Consider the following 24,182-nt stretch of genomic DNA (forward strand, 5'->3'; position numbering starts at 1 on the left):
AATGAACTTCCTGTGAACCAATCAGCTGATGGGCATCAGGTCAGGGGGCGGGGCAGGTGCCTCAGGTCATGTGGAGTCTTTTTATTGGCCGGAACAGATGGCTCACTCTCTCTGTGTCATCTGGGAAGTCGTCTTATCTCACAGGGGTCACGTTTAACAATAGTGAATAGAACAAAGATGCCTAAAGCCTTACAGACGCTGAAAAGAGTCACTAAAATGTAGGTTATAAACACGAACGCTTCCAAATTTACTGTCTTACAAGTATTGGTTTCCCTGCCGGGCACATTTACAGAAAGATTTAAAGGGATTTTTGCCTAAGGGATGACTAGACTAGATTAGAGATTAGAAGATCAGATGATTGTAAGCATTTATTGCTCATATTTAAGTTTAGATCTCAGCAGGTAACAATGCACAGACATGAATGATCCCCTTAAATCATAGAAGATGTGTACTGGTACTTTTGTAGGTATGTAGATGTTCACCCGCCATTTTTTGGATGGTGAAACACTGCTTACATTTCCTTCGAAAAATGTACAAATTTTTCAACAAGGGTGAGTTAACAGTCTGTGAATCACAGATCAAGTAGGTTTGACCCAAACAACTTCTGAGATATTTTCCCCATCACATTATATTTTTATTCTTTGACAGTTGCTTCCAAGAACTTTGTCTCTTCCTATAATCGTTTCTTCCCCTCTCTCAGTTTCTTCTTTCTCTCTTTTCTTGAAGGCTCGTTTACATGACAACATTTTTAAGCAAAAATGGGAAACTTTTTGATGCATTTTGTTTACACAACAATGGTGTTTTGGGGTCCTGAAAATGCAAACTTTTAAAAACGGGTTTCAACTTTATGAAAATGACTGCGTTGTTGTTTCCATGTGTCTGTGAAAATGGTGACATCATGCGCATACATATTACGTGTTCATCTGTGTATCGGAAAACATCTCGCGATATAATACGTATTACGATTATGGGTTGGGATGCAATATGTTGTGAAACTTTGCAATACTGTATAGCCAGGCTGTAAAAATTTGGGGCACGCCCCTATGCAAGTACTTCCTGTCACAGAGATAAGAAGAATGCCATCTAGTGGTCAGTATGTAAACTTCAAACAAAACAATTACAAAAAAGAATCGATACCAAAAAATCATGATATACATAACGATATTTTTTACACCCCTATTCATTTTATTAACGCTTTTCCAACAAATTTACAAAATTATGTCACTTTGTAGTCCCTGGTCACTTGTAGTAAAAACTTACCTCATTATGCGTCCAAACTAGATTGGTCGATGCTTTCACCATCTTGACTGTTTATATTTCTGTAGAACAATGCATTTGTGCGCAAACACAAAGTATTCTTTAACATCGCCATCTACTGGTCTGGCACGTATAATGCAGCGTTTTGTCATTTTGGCAGACCTGTGTAAACCCAGATCATTTTGATAACGTTATTATGTGTACATAACATTTTTCAAAAATACAAAGGAGAACATTTTTAGTTTTTTACAACATGATTGTAGTGTAAATATAGCCTTACTGTGCGTTCGCACCATATGCGAATGAAACAAATAAGTTGCGCTTTTCGCACGTAGTTGAACGTTTGAACATTTTGTATTAACTCACGAAAATTTGTGTCATTTGCATGCATACACTGTAAAATAAGATGGACGATGCCCATTCGCTCTCTTCTATTGGTGAAAAGTAAAGCCGCCAGTGTCCTGATACGGTGCTGACATCTTGATTCTTGAGTTTGCGCAGTAGCGATTTGGGGAACAGTCCTGCGCAGTAGTGAGCAGGAAGTAAAGCTGCGAAATCAAGGCCCCGCTCTCGCAGAATGCGCATATTACAGCTGTCAATCATGACGTCACACCACTGTTTTTATAGCATTAAATAAGTAACTAAAAACAAACTTATTTTAAAAACAAACATTTGAATTTACATGATAAAAAACTACAGTAAATGACAAAAAACGGCTTCGGAAAAAAGATAATTGAAGTGTAATTAGTTGGTCTCAAGTCCCATTGAATAACATGGGGAGGCGGAGTTTATGACCTATACTGGGACCAGTCACTGGGGGGCGATCAAGAGGTTTTGGCTTCACTTTTCAGGGCTTGTGCGGCACGCTTGTTTGTATGTGAAATTTGCTTCATTTGCGCGTGAAATTCAGACACGAATACGCATAATTTGCAACCTTTAGCTAGCTTGTAGTCTCAATATGTATATTTATATAGTGATGACATGCCCAAAATGCTCGTTTCGCGCTACTGAATTTCAACCGCATCATTTGCATGATGTCTATCGCGTCTTTGCATTGACTTAACATGTAAGTCACTCGTGCTTAATGCTTTACTCGTGTCTGGTGTGAACGCATCATCAGAGAGAAGAAGGGGTGAGGAATCTTAATGTTGCTCCACACACATATGCATCCAGACACACATAAACAAACAACTGAAAATTATTTAGGGCTGCAGAGCGAGAGAGAGAGAAAGGAGGAGAAAATCCAGGAATGCAAGAGAGACAAATAGAAACAGCAAACCATTAAAGACCATAGCAAAAACAGCATTTTTTGCTGGATGTAAAGCCATAGATTACTCTTACACAGATAGATCAACTCAAAGTATCCAGCTACACAACCCAGAGGGCTAATCACAGTGTGTGTACAGATCAGAATAGCACAATTTAGTGAGCCTTACGTCATCTGAGCCAGTTTTACGGTCAGCTCCAGCGTTGGGAGAATGCTGGGAATGTGGACTAATCATCGATGTCTTACACATGTGGACTGGCGCTTGCCGAATGTGAAAACAGATGGACTCGGTTAAGCCGTCCCCCCCGCACGTCTCTTACGGACATCGTCATACTTCCGTTTGGCAAAGCAGAACGCATACACACACGCACACATTTGACAATCCTCTCCAAATGTGCTGTTTAATTGGTAACACCTGTACAGAGGGTCCGGATAGCTCGAAAACAGACCCGACTGCTTGGCGAGCTCTTTATTGCTTGCCTGATGATTATGGACTCTTAAAAATAAAGAGCAGATAGAAGTGAAGGGTCGGAGGTCACTTTGAGTCAAGAGTACTTGTTTTTTACTTAAGCTGAACTGGATGATGTGTTTTTTTCCTCTGTTTTGTCTTTTTTATGTTTCTCAGTTTATGAATACACGTGTGATTAAATATTAGTGTCTGTGTTTTTGTCCAGAATGCCGTCTGCTAGCACCATGACCGGCGGGAGAGTTCTGCTGCTCTGTACGAACACAGAGGACTACGTCTACCAATCTGCAAACGAGTACGTACAGCTCATCTTTTTCTTAAAATTTATGACTCCATAAAACATGACTGATGTCATGGTGTACTGTAACTGCACGTTCACACCAGGCACGAATGAAGGGAATAAATCTGTTGGACGCTTAATCATTTGGAGTTAACTCGCTTCACTCGCGTGTGAAATTCAGATGTGAATATTTGCCGGCTTTAGCTAGCTTGTAGTCTCAATATGTTTATACTGTATATAGCTCAAATTGAGTAAAGAGTTTTTTAATAACTTACCAGATTGTCCGATCTCCTCACTCACTTTCTTCCAAGCAATTATTTATTCCTGTTTTTATTTATTATTATTTTGATTATTAGTTATTCCTGTTTCTTTAAAAGTATGAATATGTGTCGTACAGCTACGGGTGTACACATACAACAACGAGGATTTTGTCCTCCATTGTTGTTTCGTATTTCTGCCTCCATTTGCTACGTCGTAACCACGTCACTACTAGAGCAAGCTCCTGATTGTTTAACTCGTAACGAATATCCGGCGAAGTTTAGATTCGCGTGTTGTCATTCACGCAAATCGCGTCATTCGCGGCGCCGGATGTCTATCGAATCTTTGCATTGACTTAACATGTAAATCACTTGCGCTTAACGCTTCATTCGCATCTGGTGTGAACCCACCATGGGCTCTATCTTACACCGGGCGCAATGCTGGCGCAAGTGTCATTTGCTAGTTTCCACCCTGCGCAAATATAATTTTCACGTTTAGCGCCGCATTGTTTTAATAGCAAATGCATTTGCGCCGCCTTTTGCGCCCATGGGCATTCTGGTCTGAAAACGAGGTGTGTTCAGGTGCTTTGTTGGCGCGTTGCTATTTTAAGGCAACTAAAATAGACTACGCCATTGACCAACAAAAACCTGCTCTAAAGTCTAAAGTCAATGGTGCAATATGTTTTTTTGTTATTTAAAGAGCGCATTAGTAATATGCGCCTAAACGGGACGACAATGCGGGTTTGCTCATCACATACATGAATGCGCAGCAGCACAAAAACGCTTTTAAATATGAAAGATTAAAGGATTGAATGTAAAAGATTATTATTGAGTCTCTTGGACATAAATGACAACTAATTATGAGACGTTAGAAGGGGCAAAGAGCTGCTTCACCTGTAGCCTGGTAAGTAAATAAATGCTTTGCTTTAAACAAATGCATCTGTTTTTAAATGTTTTTTAAAATGCTACCTGTGGATATGGTGAGATGAGAAACATTTTTAAGTAATGCTTAAAAAAAAACCTGACGCTGCCCAAGTGCTGAAACGTGATGAGAGCCGTTTGTACATTCTCTATCTCCTGTTTGTTACAAATAAAGTATTTTTAGAGTACAAACCTTTTCTTACATACCTGTAAATAATTTTTTGATGATATTGGATAGCCATACATTTAAAGAAATTAAAAGCCTGCTTTTTTACTTCCATGACTAAATGAAAACAGGTTTTAAAGGTTTTAATGAAAAAATAACAATTTCAATACAAGTGTAAAACAAAATTAATCTTAAACTGGGGATCTTCTTCCTCCGCTTAGTTTTTTAGTTTACAAAGTCCGTCATCTAAATAGGGATTAGACATAGCGCCAGCGCAACTGGCTTTTAAAGGGAATGAGAGCTGAGACTCTCATTGGTTTATTGCACGTTACGCCCAAAATACTCCCATTACTCATTAAAAAAAATAGGACCAACCCTTTTTGACCATGCGCTCGGCGCACAAACCATTTTTCCCGTCATTAAATTAGCAAAAGTGAATTCGGACATGCCCATTTAGACGTTGCGTTGTGCGCTCTAGACAATGCGCTTAGATCGTTAAAATAGGGCCCCATAAGTCTAACTGTGGGTTTACACCAGATGGGAGTTCAACGATTTGCGCAAGTAGATTACATACAAAGTCAATGCAAAGACGCGCTCAGACACGTTCTTGTGTGGGGCGATGCGATTGACGCAATATAGCGGTGCGTTTGCCGCAAAAACACACGCTATTCGCCTCAAACGCGTTGAAAAATATTCAACTCGAGCGAAAAATTTGCACGACACGAAGTTAAATCTTGCGAGTAATCTAGACCGAGTAACGCAATGCCCCGCGTTTGGTGTGTACGTAGCATAAGACGGCTGACATGTCGCATAGAGCAGTGGTTCTCAAACTTTTTCCACGTGCTACCCCCCTTGTGTACGGTGCATTCCTTTGCGGCCCCACCAAAGAAAATGTATCACAGAAACTGTTCTAAAATTTTACATTTTAATTAAACAAAACATATTAAGTTATACAAAGTAGTGCTGTTGATTAGTAGCCTTATTTTTTTTTTAGGTTTAATTACACATTTTTTATGATAAATGAATGTATTTTATAAAATGTCATAAAACTGGGGCTCCCCTGGCACCATCTCGCGAACCCCCTGAGGGCCCCGGACCCCAGTTTGAGAACCACTGGCCTAGAGAAACAAGGCAGACATGACAGTCGGTTCACTTGCAGGAACATCTCCTATCTACTTCAACAGAAACAACCAAAATAACCTGACGGCATTTGCATAATAAAATTCAACTGATTTGCCACTAAATCTAGAATTAAAACATGTGGCGGTGTCTTTGCCTATTTTCAGCATCTCCTATTCCTTTCACAGTCTCTTCATTATTTCTCATACACTTCATAAACATCTCAAGGTGGGCTATTTGGGTGATTTCAGGACAAGCTTAACTGTGAGTTATTTTTACCATGAACTAATTAAACCCCTTTGGCACTGCCAACCCAAAATGGTTTGGAATGGCACAGTGTGTTAAAACTTGTACTAGCATGAGCTCATTTTAATAAAGTCCATTCTGTTCAGTTATGTCACAGACTTTGTTTAAGATCTCCACATCCAGATTTTGTGCAAATGAGGTGAAAGTAGAAGAAACCCATCTTTAGAGTTTAACTTTCTCCTAATGTCTTCATTTAGCTTATTTAAACTCTTTTAGCCCATGAGACTTGGTTTCCAGTCTTGCATTTTGCTGAAAGTTTGTCTTTTTTGTAATGTCCATATATTGTCCTTAACTATTCTAACCTCTGTCTCTCATTGTTCTCTCTCATTCACTTCTCTTCTTTGGGGTTGTGGAGTTTGACCTAGTTTTTCTTCTTGGCAGCCTCAGGCTCAGTGAAATGAGATACGTTAGCCAGAGAGAAAAACAACATGGCAAAATAAAGTTGTTGAAAGTTTATTTGAATTTTCTGAGGACCAGCTTTTCGAAGGCGTGCTTGAGAAGAGTTGAAACATGCACACAAAGTTGCTAGGTTCACATTTTAAGTTTGTGGGCACAATGTCCAAATCGGATGGAATCCAAATGTGTGTTTATTAAAGGTTAAAGAAAGAGAAAGATGGACGTCTGTTCCCTGAACTTTGGCCCATTTGTGAAGAAGTTTGATCTGTAACCTTCCTAAAACTTTCCATCATAATCGCTTTCACTTTTAAAAACCTTGTGCTTTTCGTCCACAAAGAAAAAAGACACATTGTCCATCTTAAAGCCCATCTGCATCTCATTTATACTTTAAAAAAGTAATTTTAATTTACTTTCGCTATTAAAAGTCTAGACAAACATTTTAGAACACCAAAAGTGTTAATACCAAAGTAGAAACTTGGTACACATCTTGGCTTGTTCATATGTCATGTTGTGGTTGTGAGAAACTAGTAATTCTTGATACTGTAATTTCCATGAATAATGTTTTTTGTGATTTCACTTTCAAATTTAGAGACACTCGAGTTTCATATCTACTTAACATGATCAACATTATAAGCCCTGATTCCTTTAACGCCTTTTCTTTTGGTTTTTCAGGCTCCACTGCTGCGGGTTGAAGCTTGACCAGGCCCAATCCGTGGTGCTTCAAAGGCCAAACTTGTGTGGGGTTGAGGACCGTCTCACATCTCTGAGAAACCTCAACCAAAACCAAGGTGACTCCATCATGCTTGCCCGCAAGGTGCCCTCCAATCCTCGGCCTGTCGAGAACGGCCTGGCAAACTGTACCAAGTCTCGTGCTGCCAGCATTCGGGACAAGATTTCCCAATGGGAAGGTAAAACGGAGACCGTTGGGGCGAACCCACAAACGTCAGCACTCAAAGACACTGAAGTTGTAAAGAAAAAGCCAGAGGTGCAAAGTAAAGACAATACGAGAGTTTTTACCTGGGAGAGACAGAATTCCGGAAAAGAGAACGGGAACAGGTTTGGGGAATCTCAGCATACTTCTGATGGACATTCAAAGGAAAAACAGTTGATTTTAGATAAACCCCCACTGGGAAAAGTGACTGAAACGGGACAGGATAAGAAATCCGTATTGACACACATCAAAAAACTTGAGCAAGCAATGAAGGAGACGCCTTCCAAGTCATCCTTGGCTATGCCGGGTAATTATTTTTGCCCAGCTTCCAAAGAGGAGCAGGAGGAGGCGGAGAGAAGGTCGGTGGAACCGATCTTTGGGACTTTGGATGCTGTAAGATCCGGTAGCCGTCGAGGTCACGACCCTGACAACGTCTACAGTGAACCTGGAGCTCCTTCGATTAACCCTCTTCCCAAACCTCAAAGGACCTTCCAACATCACACACAGACACTCAGCATCACAGCCAAGCTAAGTAGCATCAAGGGTCGGAGGAATCTTCCCCCTTTACCCTCCATTCCTCCTCCACCTCTTCCATCCTGTCCTCCACCCGCAGGAGTCTGTCGAAGGCCGACGGGACGAAATCGAGATTGTAATAACAGGTGAGAAGACTTATTATTGATGGATTAATACCAACTTTAGTCCCGTGTCATGTTATTCTAGTCGACCCACGGGTTCTTCAATTTCCTGTGGATATGATTGGTTCCCTCTTGGTTTATCGCCTAACGACACATTTTGTTTGTGTTGGTTGAATCTTCAGGAAGTCGTATGAGTTTGAAGATCTTCTACAGTTGACGGCAGAAGGTTGTCGAGCGGATGCGTACGAGCTGTCAAAGCTAGGCCTTACTCGCACTTTATCAGAGGAGAACGTTTATGAGGATATTTTAGGTAATGCAATACACTGCACCACAATAGTAGCGTACCAATCTCATGCTCCAATGTTTGTATTCAGCTTCGGTACTCACTAATAGATTAAGGGAATGAAAACCGGCTAGATCTTTGACTGAAAGGGGAATTTAAAGACAAGCCAGAGAGCTTGAAAATTTAATAAGGATGAAATTAAGTCAAGAACATCACAAACATGTTTGGTTTTTTGCGTACCCTCGCCAGTGGCCCTGTATGTTTGGGTAACCCCACATTAGACTCTTTTTGAAATTGGTCGGCTTAACAGCATTATATGAAGTCCTGAAATATTCTTGTGTTATTGGGTTTAATTGCAATTTTCGTATATTTGTGGGTTACAGTATACTATAGCTTTTAAAGTAAAGTATGGGGACTAATGTCATAATGTGCAAAGAAAATGCAATAACTAAAAATATTGCGATATCTGATATGCCGCACATTGGTACTCTAATCTATTTAAACTATATTAAAATATACTTACAAACTGAAAATTTTTACTCTGGATCACAAAACTGTTGTAAGGGGCATTTTTTTGAAAATTGAGATTTATACATCATCTGAAAGCTGAATAAATAAGCTTTCCATTGCTGTATGGGACAATATTTGGCTGAGATACAACTATTTGAAAATCTTGAATCTGAGGGTGCAAAAAATCTAAATATGGAGAAAATCCCCTTTAAAGTTGTCCAAATTAAGTACTTAGCAACACATATTACTAAAGATAATATATTGTTGATGTATTTATGGTAGGACATTTACAAAGTCCCCTTCATGGAACATGATCTTTACTTAAAGGGGACATTTCACAAGACCTTTTATAAGATGACAAATAAATCTTTGGTGTCCCTCGAGTATGTATGTATGTGAAGTTTTAGCCAAAATATCATATAGATAATTTATTATGGCATGTTAAAATTGCCACTTTGTAGGTGTAAGCAAAACTGTGCCGTTTTTGGGTGTCTCTTTTAAAATGCAGTATTATCCCCTTATGACATCACAAGGGGAGCCAAATTTCAATGACCTATTTTTTCACATGCTTGCAGAGAATATTTTACTGGGTTGATCTTTTTCACATTTTCTAGGTTAAAAGATTAGTCCATTTTCTTAAAAAAATCCAGATAATTTACACACCACCATGTCATCCAAAATGCTGATGTCTTTCTTTTTCAGTCGAGAAGAAATTATGTCTTTTGAGAAAACCATTCCAGGATTTTTCTCTTTTTAATGGACTTTAATGGACCCCAACACTTAACAGTTTGAATGCAGTTTAAAATTGCAGTTTCAAAGGACTCTAAAGGATCCCAAACGAGGCATAAGGGTCTTATCTAGTGAAACGATTGTCATTTTTCGCAAGAAAAATAAAAAATATGCACTTTTAACCTACAACTTCTCTTCTTCATCTGGCTGTGTGACGCACAAGCGCGACCTCACGCAATACGTCATCACGTCAAGAGGTCACAGATGACGTATACGAAACTATGCCCCAGTGTTTACAAGGAAGACAAGAAGTTGTGGTTTAAAAGTGCATATTTTTATTTTCACTATATTTATTTATTTACTACCGGTATATTTATTTATTTTCGTTTCGCTATATAAGACCCTTATGCCTAGTTTGATATCATTTAGGGTCCTTTGAAACTGCAATTTTAAACCACATTAAAACTGTTACGTGTTGGGGTCCATTAAAGTCCATTCAAATTAGAAAAATCCTCAAAAAACATAATTTCTTCTCGACTGTACAAAGAAAGACATCAATATTTTGGATGACATGGTGGTGAGTAAATTTTTTAAAGAAAATTGACTAATCTTTTAATAGAAGCACTGGGGACCCAATTATAGCACTTAAACATAGAAAAAAGTCAGATTTGTATGATATGTCCCCTTTAATATCCTAATGATTTTTGGCATAAAAGAAAAATGTATCATTTTGACCCATACATTGTATTGTTGGCTTTTGCTATGAATATACCCGTGCGACTTATGGCTGGTTTTGTTCTCCAGGGACACAATTATATAACCAACATATGTTTCACACTCTTTTGATTGTTGATCGTCTTGCACACACAGACATTAACATTTGTGTGCCAACTTATGCGTTATCGGCATAGACCGAAAACTTCGATGTAACTTTGAAAAGATTAAAACATTTGATTATTTCATTTCTCATGTGCATATTGCGATATACCCATTTGCAGTCTGTGCGGTCCTAATGTGCAATCTAGACCAGTGATTTGCAACTGGTCTTGCAAAATGTCATGGTTTTAATGTTGGAGGTTTGTCAAGCTACTTGTCAATCTTGGTCTCCGTGGCTCCTAGCAAGTGACTGTTGAATTTGGACTAAATTTTCATCGTTCTTTTTTTCTCGAATAAACCTGTGATCCAGAATCACATAATGTTCCTATGAAGTTTTCATCATCTAAACCTGTAATCTAACTGGCCAAACAGAATTTGAAATATGTGTTCATCTTTGCTTATTTGTAATGATTGATGTAGTGTCTAATCATATAATGGCAGTTTCCAACCCGGAGCGTCGTACGTTTCTCAATCTGAGCTGGCAGAGTCATTTTTTATGGCTTTGAATGAGGTCTGTAGCGTTCGTTCCTTACAGCACCAGAACTGGATGTCCCCACATCATAAACTCTTAAGCGTCTGGTGGATGAATCGACTAACCGTATTCCTCTTTCGGAGGGCGTTTATTCGCTTCTCGACAGATTTTTTCTTTTGTTAGATCCACTGGGGACGCAGCTACACAGCTAATAACTGAAGCTTGCGTGGATTCTCTGGGGAAATTTCAAACATCTGGAAAGGAAAACAAAATCAGCTAAACACATGACGTCGTCCAAAATCATTTCTTAGAAAAATGGACCTAAATCATTTCGTGTTGTCAAGGTGGAATTAACAAAATATGCTAAACAACCATCAGACTATTTTATGCTTGATGACACACACTGTAGAGATATTGAAAGTTGTTTTATTATTGGAACTAGCAACTAATGTGCATAATTATTTTGGTGCATATTTTCATATAGACCCTCCATCAAAGGAGAACCCATATGAAGACATAGAGTTGGAAAGTCGCTGTCTTGGGAACAAATATTCCGGTCCTTCCGCACCTTCTTCGCCCATTCCTGACACCCCATCTAAGGTATTAATGTTCTGCATACCATCTCTACAAGTGATGTGAATGCATTTTAAGTATTTTGAGGAAGCAATAAAGCTTTATACTCGCTGTCGTGTTTTTTCAAACACGTCAATGAGTTTTCCATTGTAGAATTAGTTCATTTAGTTTGTAGGTTTTATTTTACTAACCATCTCTTCTGCCATAGCTCGGAAATTTTCTTTGTTTAATTTAACAGTGTTTAACATCTTGAGGCGACGTGTTTAAAGTGCACAGTTATGGTAGTAAAGAAAATAAAATTTTACTGTGTCTTTTATGGGGCAGTTCCTGCCTGGTCCTTTTCTGCTTTTATTGTCTCTTTAGGAAGAGTACTGTGAATGTTCAGATAAACATCTCTTTGTGTTTTCCATGGAATAAAAGCAGTATTTCAGGTCTTTAAATGATGACAGAATTCTGTTTACAGTCAATGATATCTTTCCAAGTTTCACATTTTGGGTATCTCTGAATGACATTTTTCATTGACAGCTCGCGTCTAAGCCCGGCTTCTTCAGACAGAGTTCTGAGCGACGGAGCTTTAAATTGCTTGAACTGCGCAAGACGGGCAGAGATGGCGGTGTGTCGTCTCCATCACGTGTCAGCCCTCCGTCAACGCCCAGCAGCCCTGATGACACCCCGTGCCTGTCGGGAGATCCCTACAACCGCAGACGCAGAAAGATTCCAAAGGTACCGCCGGAGGATTGAATGCTAATACATGTGCATATACGTATATGGGTCAGTGACAAAAACGGTTTGGCGAGATGAGAAATTCAAAAATCTTTTTAAAAAACTTGTTTGCTTGTCAATGCACATATTGCATTTATGTTAGTTTTATGCAATAAAAAAATTACATTTGCACCATTTTATGAAAGATAAGACCGAATGGACCTGAAAATGTCAAATGGTGTAACCGCCAATTACACCAAAGAATGAGAAATATTAAATATTTTATCCACCTTGACGGCATGTAAGCGTAATTATCTATCTATCTATTTATCTATCTATCTATCTATCTATCTATCTATCTATCTATCTATCTATCTATCTATCTATCTATCTATCTATCTATCTATCTATCTATCTATCTATCTATCTATCTATTTATATATAAATATAATTTTATTAGTTATTTCTAAATGTAAATTTTAATGCGTTTTTTTGGTAATATTTGTCCTGACATATGCTGAAAACAGCTCTGTTTTCTAAATAATCTTTGACAAATGATGTAAAATTGTATGTAAAAAAAATCTTATTACACTAAACTAGATAATTATATTTTATTCCACATTTTTTATGAATATATTATATTATATTATATATATTTTCATTAAAAAAATACTAGTTACACCAATTGACACAGACCAGTTACACCACATTGACATTTTTGCAATTATCCCCCAAATATTCTTTCAAATTTATTTTGAAATTTGAACCCTACGGACACAAAATAATTAACGTCACGTCATTGACCCATAAACATTTTCGTAAAATTAAACGAGAAACACAAAGTAAATGATAAACTAAAAATTACTAAACAACACAGATAGTTGTTTTCTTATATAAATGTTTTTCAAAGTCTTTTGATCTTTTTTTTTGTATAGTAAATATGAAATGTTTAAAATTATATACATTAACTCTTCGATTCTCAGACTTGTTTTAGATTATGTATCTTAAAGGATTACTCCACTTTCATAAAAAAATCCCGATAACTGACTCACCCCCATGTCATCCAAGATGTTTATGTCTTTCTTTTTTACAAGCAGTTTTGAAACGTCTGGCATTGTGTGACTTCTCTTTTATTCACTTTTGCAAATAAAAAATAACATAGCTTGGCAAACAATAGTTTTGAATAATATGTTCCTCTGGCATACCCAATAAACTTATACATGTTTAAACAATCCTCTGCATTGTATCACGCATCTCTGATCTCTGTAATTCCTGTTTTTTTAGCAATAATTACAACCAATTCAAGCACAAAGTTACACCACATTGACATTTTTGCAATTATCCCCCAAATATTCTTTCAAAATTTATTTTGAAATTTGAACCCTTTTACATTTAATTTGAACCATACAGACACAAAATAATTAACGTCACATCATTGACCCATAAACATTTTCGTAAAATTAAACAAGAAACACAAAGTAAATGAAAAACTAAAAATTACTAAACAACACAAATAGTTGTTTTCTTATATAAATGTTTTTCAAAGTATTTTGATCTTTTTTTTTGTATAGTAAATATGAAATGTTTAAAATTATATACATTTACTCTTCGATTCTCAGACTTGTTTTAGATTATGTATCTTAAAGGATTACTCCACTTTAATAAAAAAAATCCCTATAACTGACTCACTCCCATGTCATCCAAGATGTCTATGTCTTTCCTTGTTCAGTCGAGAAGAAATCAAGTTTTTTGAGGAAAACATTCCAGGATTTTTCTCCATATAATGGAGTTTACAGTTTTAATGCAGCTTCAAAGGGCTTTAAACAATCGCAACCGAGACATAAGGGTCTTATCTAACAAAACGATCGTCATTTTCGACAAAAATTATGTAATCATGTGGAAAGGTCACACATATATATGTGAAATGCACACTTGCGGACCATTTTAAACGATAAACTGACACAAAGACATTAATTAGTATCATTCCACATACAACAACATCTCAACGCTCCTCTTTCTCCACACTTTAAGCGCTGGAGCGGTAGTTTTGCATACGTCATGCCTGACCTTTCAATGTGATTACGTAATACGGTCACACTGACGTGTCACACCACTAGTGCAAGACGAGAAGTTGTGGTGAGATGTGTGCTAATTAAGACCATTATGCCTCGTTTAGAGCTCTTTGAAACTAAAAAAATTTAGGGCCAGATTTACTAAATGAGGAAAATTAGCATGAGAGCGCAATTCCAAAAAAGTGCAGATGACACAAAATATCTGTGGGTTTTTACTAAAGTGTTAATTAAATAACACAGGATATTTCCATAATGACCAACACAATCTACTAAGAACAACGCAAATTAGTCCAGGGTCGCAAATAAGCAGAGCCGATGAGGTGCGGGTGATCTACTTACACCTGATGCGCTTGAGTTTAGCACCACGGACATCACAGATGAAAATTTGGGGTGTGTGATCCCAGCTAATGAAACCAAAGTACACTGAAAATAACTGGAGGACAAAAACTCAAGGTTTACAAGAAGTTTTAAAACGTCTGGTATTGTGTGACTTCTCTTTTATTTAGTTTAGCAAATAAAAAATTACATAGCTTGGCAAACAATAGTTTCGAATAATATGTTCCTCTGGCATTTCAAATAAACTTATACATGTTTAAACAATCCTCTGCATTGTATCACGCATTTCTTATCTCTGTAATTCCTGTTTTTTTTTATAGCAATAATTGCAACCATTTCAAGCACAAAATGATTGTTTAATGATTTTTTAAATAAGCTCCTCCCCAAAATTTTGCATCTGAAAGAGAAACTTCTAGAAATGCATATGCAATAAAGTCAGTCGACAAAAATAACTACACCACACCATTTCAGCGCTATGATCCACTAAGCGTCTTTAATAAATCACATCAAACGTTATTTAATGCCAAAATGATGGTTTGAGCTGGCGCAAGCTGTTAGGCCCATAATTTTTTCTCAACTGAACTTAGAAAGACATAAACATCTTGGATGACATGGGGGTGAGTTAATTATTTTAAAGAAAGCTGAATATTTCTTTAAGGTTTAGTAAATACTCTTACAATAATTAAAATAGATTAAAATAATTCCCTTATGTGTCCTTAGCTGATTCCGCTTCAATATCTATAAAAAAAATTGAACAATAGTATTAAATAAAGGTAATTTATTTTGACCTTGGTACCGTCAAAGTCGGTTCAGACGATGTAATCCTGAACTTATCAGTGATTTATTGCTTCTAATCCATTGCTAAGAAAAATAGAAAAATACGAGACGAACGAACGAGACACCCAAAAATAATCTGATAAATGAAAGGAAAAGTCATTTCCTTCAGAACTCCTGTATGGAGATGTAGGAGCGGAGGCGTGTGATAAAGACAGGAGTGATGATGACGATGATGTTTTTATTCCAAAGATGGTGCAGAAGATCAACGGCGTCTTTGAAGCCCGTCGAGGGAAGAAGAGAATGAAACGCGTCTCGCAGTCCACCGAGTCCAGTTCAGGACGAGGTTACAAACTTTACGTTTTCCCTAAATTTATGATTTAATAAACATAATAGCATAACAAAGGGGAACTTATTCTCTGGTTTTCATCAGTTTTAAGGCAACGTTTACACGGCTGTGTCATTTATCTTAAAACAGAAAGTTATAATACTCAGTATTTCATTTATTCACCCTCATGACAAGCTGTTTGAAACATCTCTAATGTTTAAAGGTGCAGTGTGTAATTTTTAAAAGGATCTCTTGAAAGAAATGCAAAATAATATACAAAACTATATTATCAGTGGTGTATAAAGACCTTTTAAACCATTAACCATTATGTTTTTATAACCTCAGAATGAGACGTTTTTCTCTACATACACCGAGGGTCCCCTTACATGGAAGTCACCATTTTGTGCCACCATGTTTCTACAGAAGCCCTTAACGGACAAACCTTTTGTCTCCGACGATGAAATGTTTGTCCAGTGGTGGCTATCGTAGCTTCTTTATGCATTTCAAAAGCGAGGGTTGGGCAGTGGACTGAGCCGTTGGTTGCAATTCGCAACCTCACCACTAGATGCCGCTAAAATTTACACACTGCACCTTTAAGCGAACCTATAAACACTGTTCTTTCATTAAAAGTTACAATGACTGAAATATAAAGAGAAGCATAACATTCTTACTATATGCAACATAAGTAACCATCAGGTGTGTGTATGCTGTACAGCGAAACTTGGTGAATTTTTATTGACCAATCAGGATGCAGGACTGTCAATTTGTATACCTGAAGAATGTGGCGAGGAAGTAAATTTGGATGAGTACTCAGATAAGATGATGATGATGTCAGTATTGTTACTTTTTAAGGATAAAGCGTGCTCATAACAGTGCATTGTGGGACGTCCCGTGTCCCGGCCACATGTGTGTCCACTTAACTTTATGGACACGTTTACAGGTTCGGGTCAGTTGCGTTTGACCTATTTTCCAAGTAATGTTACTTTATAAGATACACATGTGCACCCTCGTATAAAATATATCTCTGAGTACTTGCACACTGATTCTCCAATGATCTTCATCTTTTTGCTTTTCTTTGGACAGTGACGGACGAAAACAGTGAATCTGAGAGTGACACGGAGGAGAAACTGAAGGGTGAGGACAGAATTAAACACACAACTTTCAAAACAAAGTTGAAATAATTCTAGTTTCTCAGGTTGTAATGTTAACATGTACGTCACCCCAAATTTCTCAATTCTCTGTTTTAGCTCACAGTCAGAGATTAGTGTCCGTCCAGTCTATGTTAAGGCAAACCGGTCGATATCGGACATTGGAGAAAGATCTGATGGAGCTTCAGGAGAGGAAGTTGTTTGAGTATTTTTTGGTCGTGGCTCTTCACAAGACCAAAGCAGGTGTGCCGTATCTACCTGAAGTTACGCAGCAGTTTCCTCTCAAGGTATGTTATATGACCGTTTTATCATATAACTGAAATATCCGCATATGTAGTAAATATCCATCTTTTGTCATTATTAGTTGGAGCGGAGTTTTAAGTTCATACGTGAGGCTGAAGACCAGCTGAAGGTTATTCCTCAGTTCTGTTTCCCTGATGCTAAAGACTGGGCACCCGTGGATAGTTTTCCCAGGTATCTGATACGCTGCGTTTATACCACACACAACGCTAAAGCAATGTGACAAATTATTTGTGTCGATAGGATATTTGTTGTAGCAGTAAAACAAGTCAATATTTTCTGTTTAGTGAGACCTTCTCGTTTGTCTTAACCGGAGAAGATGGAAGTCGGAGGTTCGGCTACTGTCGACGTTTACTGGTGAGATATTTGATATTAGTGTCACTTTCACTGTCATTTGTCAGAAAGCATTTATGTATTTATGAAAATAAACAGAATGGATTTATAACAGGATCAACATGAATGAGATATTTATAGGGTTTTTAAAAGCAGTTCAAGTACTGATTTGGTATTTACTCAATATTGTATACTGGCTATTTTTGTTAATAGTATGTCACACTCAAACCGCAAGGTCAAGTCGAATGCATTGCATTTTGGGAAAAATGTACGCAACACATTTTTGTCTCATACAGTATGTCTGGCTTTTCCATATATACAGAATATTGCATACTATGCACAGTGTACTATATACTTTAGACATACCAAAATATATACTTTAGACACACAATATGTTTGCATACTAGTATGCATAGTTTACTATATACTTCAGACATACAAAATGTTTGCATACTATGCACAGTGTACTATATACTTCAGACATACAGAATATTTGCATACTGTGCACGGTGTACTATATACTTCAGACATACAGAATATTTGCATACTGTGCATGGTGTACTATAAACTACAGACATACAAAATATTTGCATACTGTGAATAGTTTACTATATACTTCAGACATACAGAATATTTGCATACTGTGCATGGTGTACTATAAACTACAGACATACAAAATATTTGCATACTGTGAATAGTTTACTATATACTTCAGACATACAGAATATTTGCATACTATGCACAGTGTACTATATACTACAGACATACAGAATATTTGCATACTGTGCACAGTTTATTATATACTTCAGACATACAGAATATTTGCATACTATGCACGCTGTACTATATACTACAGACATACAAAATATTTGCATACTGTGAATAGTTTACTATATACTTCAGACATACAGAATATTTGCATACTATGCACAGTGTACTATATACTACAGACATACAAAATATTTGCATACTGTGAATAGTTTACTATATACTTCAGACATACAGAATATTTGCCTCCTATGCACAGTGTACTATATACTTCAGATGTACAAAATGTTTGCATACTATGCGCAATGTGCTATATACAAAAAGTTTGCATACTATGGTCGGTGTACTACAGTATTTACTTCAGACATACAAATGTTTGCATACTATGCACAGTGTACTATATTCTTCGGACATACAAAATGTTTGCATACGATACATGGTGTACTATATACTACAGACATACAAAATATTTGCATACTGTGAATAGTTTACTATATACTTTAGACATACAGAATATTTGCATACTGTGCACAGTGTACTATATACTACAGACATACAGAATATTTGCCTCCTATGCACAGTGTACTATATACTTCAGATGTACAAAATGTTTGCATACTATGCGCAATGTGCTATATACAAAATGTTTGCATACTATGGTCGGTGTTCTACAGTATATACTTCAGACATACAAATGTTTGCATACTATGCACAGTGTACTATATTCTTCAGACATACAAAATGTTTGCATACGATGCATGGTGTACTATATACTTCAGACGTACAGAATATTTGCATACTATGCACCGTGTACTGTATACTTCAGACATACAAAATGTTTGCATACTATACACAGTGTACTATATACAAAATGTTTGCATACTATGCACAGTGTAAAATATACTTCAGACATACCAAAATATATACTTTAGACATACAAAATGTTTGCATACTATGCACAGTGTACTATATACTTCAGACATACAAATGTTTGCAATGCATACTATGCACGGTGTACTATATACAAAATGTTTGCATACTATCCCAGGTGTACTATATACTTCAGACATATAAAAGGTTTGCATACTATGCACAGTGTACTGTATACTTCATGCATACAAAATGTTTGCATACTGTGCACAGTTTACTATATACTTCAGACATACAAAATGTTTGCCTACTAGTATGCATAGTTTACTATATACTTCAGACATACAAAATGTTTGCATACTAGTATGCACGGTGTACTATATACTTCAGACAAACAGAATATTTGTATACTATGCACGCTGTACTATATACTTCAGACATACAGAATATTTGCATACTATGCACGGTGTACTATATACTACAGACATACAGAATATTTGCATACTATGCACGGTGTACTATATACTTTAGACATACTAAATGTTTGCATACTAGTATGCATAGTTTACTATATACTTCAGACATACAGAATATTTGCATATTATGCACAGTGTACTATATACTTCAGACATTCAGAATATTTGCATACTGTGCACAGTGTACTATATACTTCAAACATACCAAAATGTTTGCATACTATGCACAGTATACTTCAGACATACAAAATATATACTTTAGATATACAAAATATGTAGAAGTATATAGTACACATACAAAATGTTTGCTTACTATGCGTGGTGTACTATATACAAAATGTTTGCATACTATGCGCCGTGTACTATATACAAAATGTTTGCATACTATGCACAGTGTACTATATACTTCAGACATACCAAAATGTTTGCATACTTTAAACAGTATACTATATACTTCAGACATACAAACTATATACTTTAGATATACCAAATATGTAGAAGTATATAGTACACATACAAAATGTTTGCTGACTATAGGTGGTGTACTATATACAAAATGTTTGCATACTATGCACGGTGTACTATATACTTCAGACATACAAAATGTTCGCATACTATGCACAGTGTACTATATACTTCAGACATACCAAAATGTTTGCATACTTTAAACAGTATACTATATACTTCAGACATACAAAATATATACTTTAGATATACAAAATATGTAGAAGTATATAGTACACATACAAAATGTTTGCTTACTATGCGTGGTGTACTATATACAAAATGTTTGCATACTATGCACAGTATACTATATACTTCAGACATACAAAATATATACTTTAGATATACAAAATATGTAGAAGTATATAGTGCGCATACAAAATGTTTGCTTACTATGCGTGGTGTACTATATACAAAATGTTTGCATACTATGCACAGTATACTATATACTTCAGACATACAAAATATATACTTTAGATATACAAAATATGTAGAAGTATATAGTACACATACAAAATGTTTGCTTACTATGCGTGGTGTACTATATACAAAATGTTTGCATACTATGCACAGTATACTATATACTTCAGACATACAAAATATATACTTTAGATATACAAAATATGTAGAAGTATATAGTACACATACAAAATGTTTGCTTACTATGCGTGGTGTACTATATACAAAATGTTTGCATACTATGCACAGTATACTTCAGACATACAAAATATATACTTTAGATATACAAAATATGTAGAAGTATATAGTACACATACAAAATGTTTGCTTACTATGCGTGGTGTACTATATACAAAATGTTTGCATACTATGCACAGTATACTTCAGACATACAAAATATATACTTTAGATATACAAAATATGTAGAAGTATATAGTACACATACAAAATGTTTGCTTACTATGCGTGGTGTACTATATACAAAATGTTTGCATACTATGCACAGTGTACCATGTACAAAATGTTTGCATAGTATGCACAGTGTACTATATACAAAATGTTTGCATACTATGCACGCTGTACTGTATACTTCAGACATACAAAATGTTTGCATACTATGCACAGTGTACTAAATACTTCAGACCAAAATGTTTGCATACTATAGACAGTATACTATATACTTCAGACATACAAAATATATACATCAGATATACAAAATATGTAGAAGAATATAGTACACATACAAAATGTTTGCTTACTATGCGTGGTGTACTATATACAAAATGTTTGCATACTATGCACAGTGTACTACTATTTACAAAATGTTTGCATACTATGCACAGTATACTATATACTTCAGACATACAAAATATATACTTTAGATATACAAAATATGTAGAAGTATATAGTACACATACAAAATGTTTGCTTACTATGCGTGGTGTACTATATACAAAATGTTTGCATACTATGCACAGTATACTATATACTTCAGACATACAAAATATATACTTTAGATATACAAAATATGTAGAAGTATATAGTACACATACAAAATGTTTGCTTACTATGCGTGGTGTACTATATACAAAATGTTTGCATACTATGCACAGTGTACCATGTACAAAATGTTTGCATAGTATGCACAGTGTACTATATACAAAATGTTTGCATACTATGCACGCTGTACTGTATACTTCAGAAATACAAAATGTTTGCATACTATGCACAGTGTACTAAATACTTCAGACCAAAATGTTTGCATACTATAGACAGTATACTATATACTTCAGACATACAAAATATATACATCAGATATACAAAATATGTAGAAGAATATACTACACATACAAAATGTTTGCTTACTATGCATGGTGTACTATATACAAAATGTTTGCATACTATGCACAGTATACTTCAGACATACAAAATATATACTTTAGATATACAAAATATGTAGAAGTATATAGTACACATACAAAATGTTTGCTTACTATGCGTGGTGTACTATATACAAAATGTTTGCATACTATGCACAGTATACTATATACTTCAGACATACAAAATATATACTTTAGATATACAAAATATGTAGAAGTATATAGTACGCATACAAAATGTTTGCTTACTATGCGTGGTGTACTATATACAAAATGTTTGCATACTATGCACAGTATACTATATACTTCAGACATACAAAATATATACTTTAGATATACAAAATATGTAGAAGTATATAGTACGCATACAAAATGTTTGCTTACTATGCGTGGTGTACTATATACAAAATGTTTGCATACTATGCACAGTATACTATATACTTCAGACATACAAAATATATACTTTAGATATACAAAATATGTAGAAGTATATAGTACACATACAAAATGTTTGCTTACTATGCGTGGTGTACTATATACAAAATGTTTGCATACTATGCACAGTATACTATATACTTCAGACATACAAAATATATACTTTAGATATACAAAATATGTAGAAGTATATAGTACGCATACAAAATGTTTGCTTACTATGCGTGGTGTACTATATACAAAATGTTTGCATACTATGCACAGTATACTATATACTTCAGACATACAAAATATATACTTTAGATATACAAAATATGTAGAAGTATATAGTACGCATACAAAATGTTTGCTTACTATGCGTGGTGTACTATATACAAAATGTTTGCTTACTATGCGTGGTGTACTATATACAAAATGTTTGCATACTATGCACAGTATACTATATACTTCAGACATACAAAATATATACTTTAGATATACAAAATATGTAGAAGTATATAGTACGCATACAAAATGTTTGCTTACTATGCGTGGTGTACTATATACAAAATGTTTGCATACTATGCACAGTATACTATATACTTCAGACATACAAAATATATACTTTAGATATACAAAATATGTAGAAGTATATAGTACACATACAAAATGTTTGCTTACTATGCGTGGTGTACTATATACAAAATGTTTGCATACTATGCACAGTATACTATATACTTCAGACATACAAAATATATACTTTAGATATACAAAATATGTAGAAGTATATAGTACGCATACAAAATGTTTGCTTACTATGCGTGGTGTACTATATACAAAATGTTTGCATAGTATTGACAGTGTACTATATACAAAATGTTTGCATACTATGCACGCTGTACTGTATACTTCAGACATACAAACTGTTTGCATACTATGCACAGTGTACTAAATACTTCAGACCAAAATGTTTGCATACTATAGAAAGTATACTATATACTTCAGACATACAAAATATATACATCAGATATACAAAATATGTAGAAGAATATAGTACACATACAAAATGTTTGCTCACTATGCGTGGTGTACTATATACAAAATATTTGCTTACTATGCGTGGTGTACTATATACAAAATGTTTGCATACTATGCACAGTGTACTACTATTTACAAAATGTTTGTATACTATGCACAGTGTACTATATGCAAAAGGTTTGCATACTATGTACGGTGTACTGTATACTTCAGACATACAAAATGTTTGCATACTATGCACGGTGTACTATATACTTCAGAAACAGTAATATTTAGAGTATGTTAGAATGCAATGCATGTTTCTTGTGTACAGTATGTATGTTTCATGTTGACCAGATTTAAGATGTGTTGGGAAAACTGTAACAGACTGCATTATGATCCCACAGTCAGATTTGACCAATCAAACGTCCGTGTGTGTGTGTCTTTGTGTGCGTTGTAACAGCCAAGTGGTAAAGGGAGGCGTCTACCTGAAGTCTACTGTATTGTGAGCAGACTGGGCTGTTTTGACCTCTTCTCTAAGGTATTCTATGCGTGCACATAATTATATAACTCATCATTATATAGGCCTGATATAAACAATACAACATCAAATGTTAGATGTTAAAAAAACAGACAATTGCCTTCACCATTTGAATGCATGATCAATGTGTGATATGCATGTGGATTTAGATCCTGGATGAGGTGGAGAAGCGGCGAGCCATCTCCCCAGCGCTGGTCCAACCGTTCATGAGAGGAATCATGGAGGCTCCTTTCCCAGCGCCGGGCAGAACCATCAGCATCAAGAACTTCCTGCCGGGATCAGGAACGGAGGTGAGATTACATGCGGGAATAATTAGA

General features: G+C 35.7%; 1 protein-coding gene across 2 annotated transcripts in view; it reads left to right on the forward strand.

Moving 5' to 3' along the window:
- Positions 1-24,182, forward strand: part of LOC129433876 (DENN domain-containing protein 2A) — a 51,789-nt gene that overhangs the window by 18,464 nt on the left and 9,143 nt on the right. Inside the window, exons 1-13 of one of the 2 annotated variants that reach the window (XM_055192587.2) lie at positions 2,925-3,075; positions 3,199-3,285; positions 7,108-8,025; positions 8,184-8,311; positions 11,356-11,471; positions 11,970-12,167; positions 15,581-15,674; positions 16,740-16,790; positions 16,904-17,091; positions 17,169-17,278; positions 17,392-17,461; positions 23,788-23,865; positions 24,015-24,155. In XM_055192587.2, the coding sequence (XP_055048562.2) occupies positions 3,200-3,285; positions 7,108-8,025; positions 8,184-8,311; positions 11,356-11,471; positions 11,970-12,167; positions 15,581-15,674; positions 16,740-16,790; positions 16,904-17,091; positions 17,169-17,278; positions 17,392-17,461; positions 23,788-23,865; positions 24,015-24,155 (2,178 nt within the window). In that variant the 5' untranslated portion in view covers positions 2,925-3,075; position 3,199. Of the gene's footprint in view, positions 1-2,924; positions 3,076-3,198; positions 3,286-7,107; positions 8,026-8,183; positions 8,312-11,355; positions 11,472-11,969; positions 12,168-15,580; positions 15,675-16,739; positions 16,791-16,903; positions 17,092-17,168; positions 17,279-17,391; positions 17,462-23,787; positions 23,866-24,014; positions 24,156-24,182 lie in introns of those variants that run through there. The other variant, XM_073869026.1, reaches the window with a different exon arrangement.

Source organism: Misgurnus anguillicaudatus, chromosome 6, assembly GCF_027580225.2.
Source record: "Misgurnus anguillicaudatus chromosome 6, ASM2758022v2, whole genome shotgun sequence".
Classification (NCBI taxonomy): domain Eukaryota; kingdom Metazoa; phylum Chordata; class Actinopteri; order Cypriniformes; family Cobitidae; genus Misgurnus; species Misgurnus anguillicaudatus.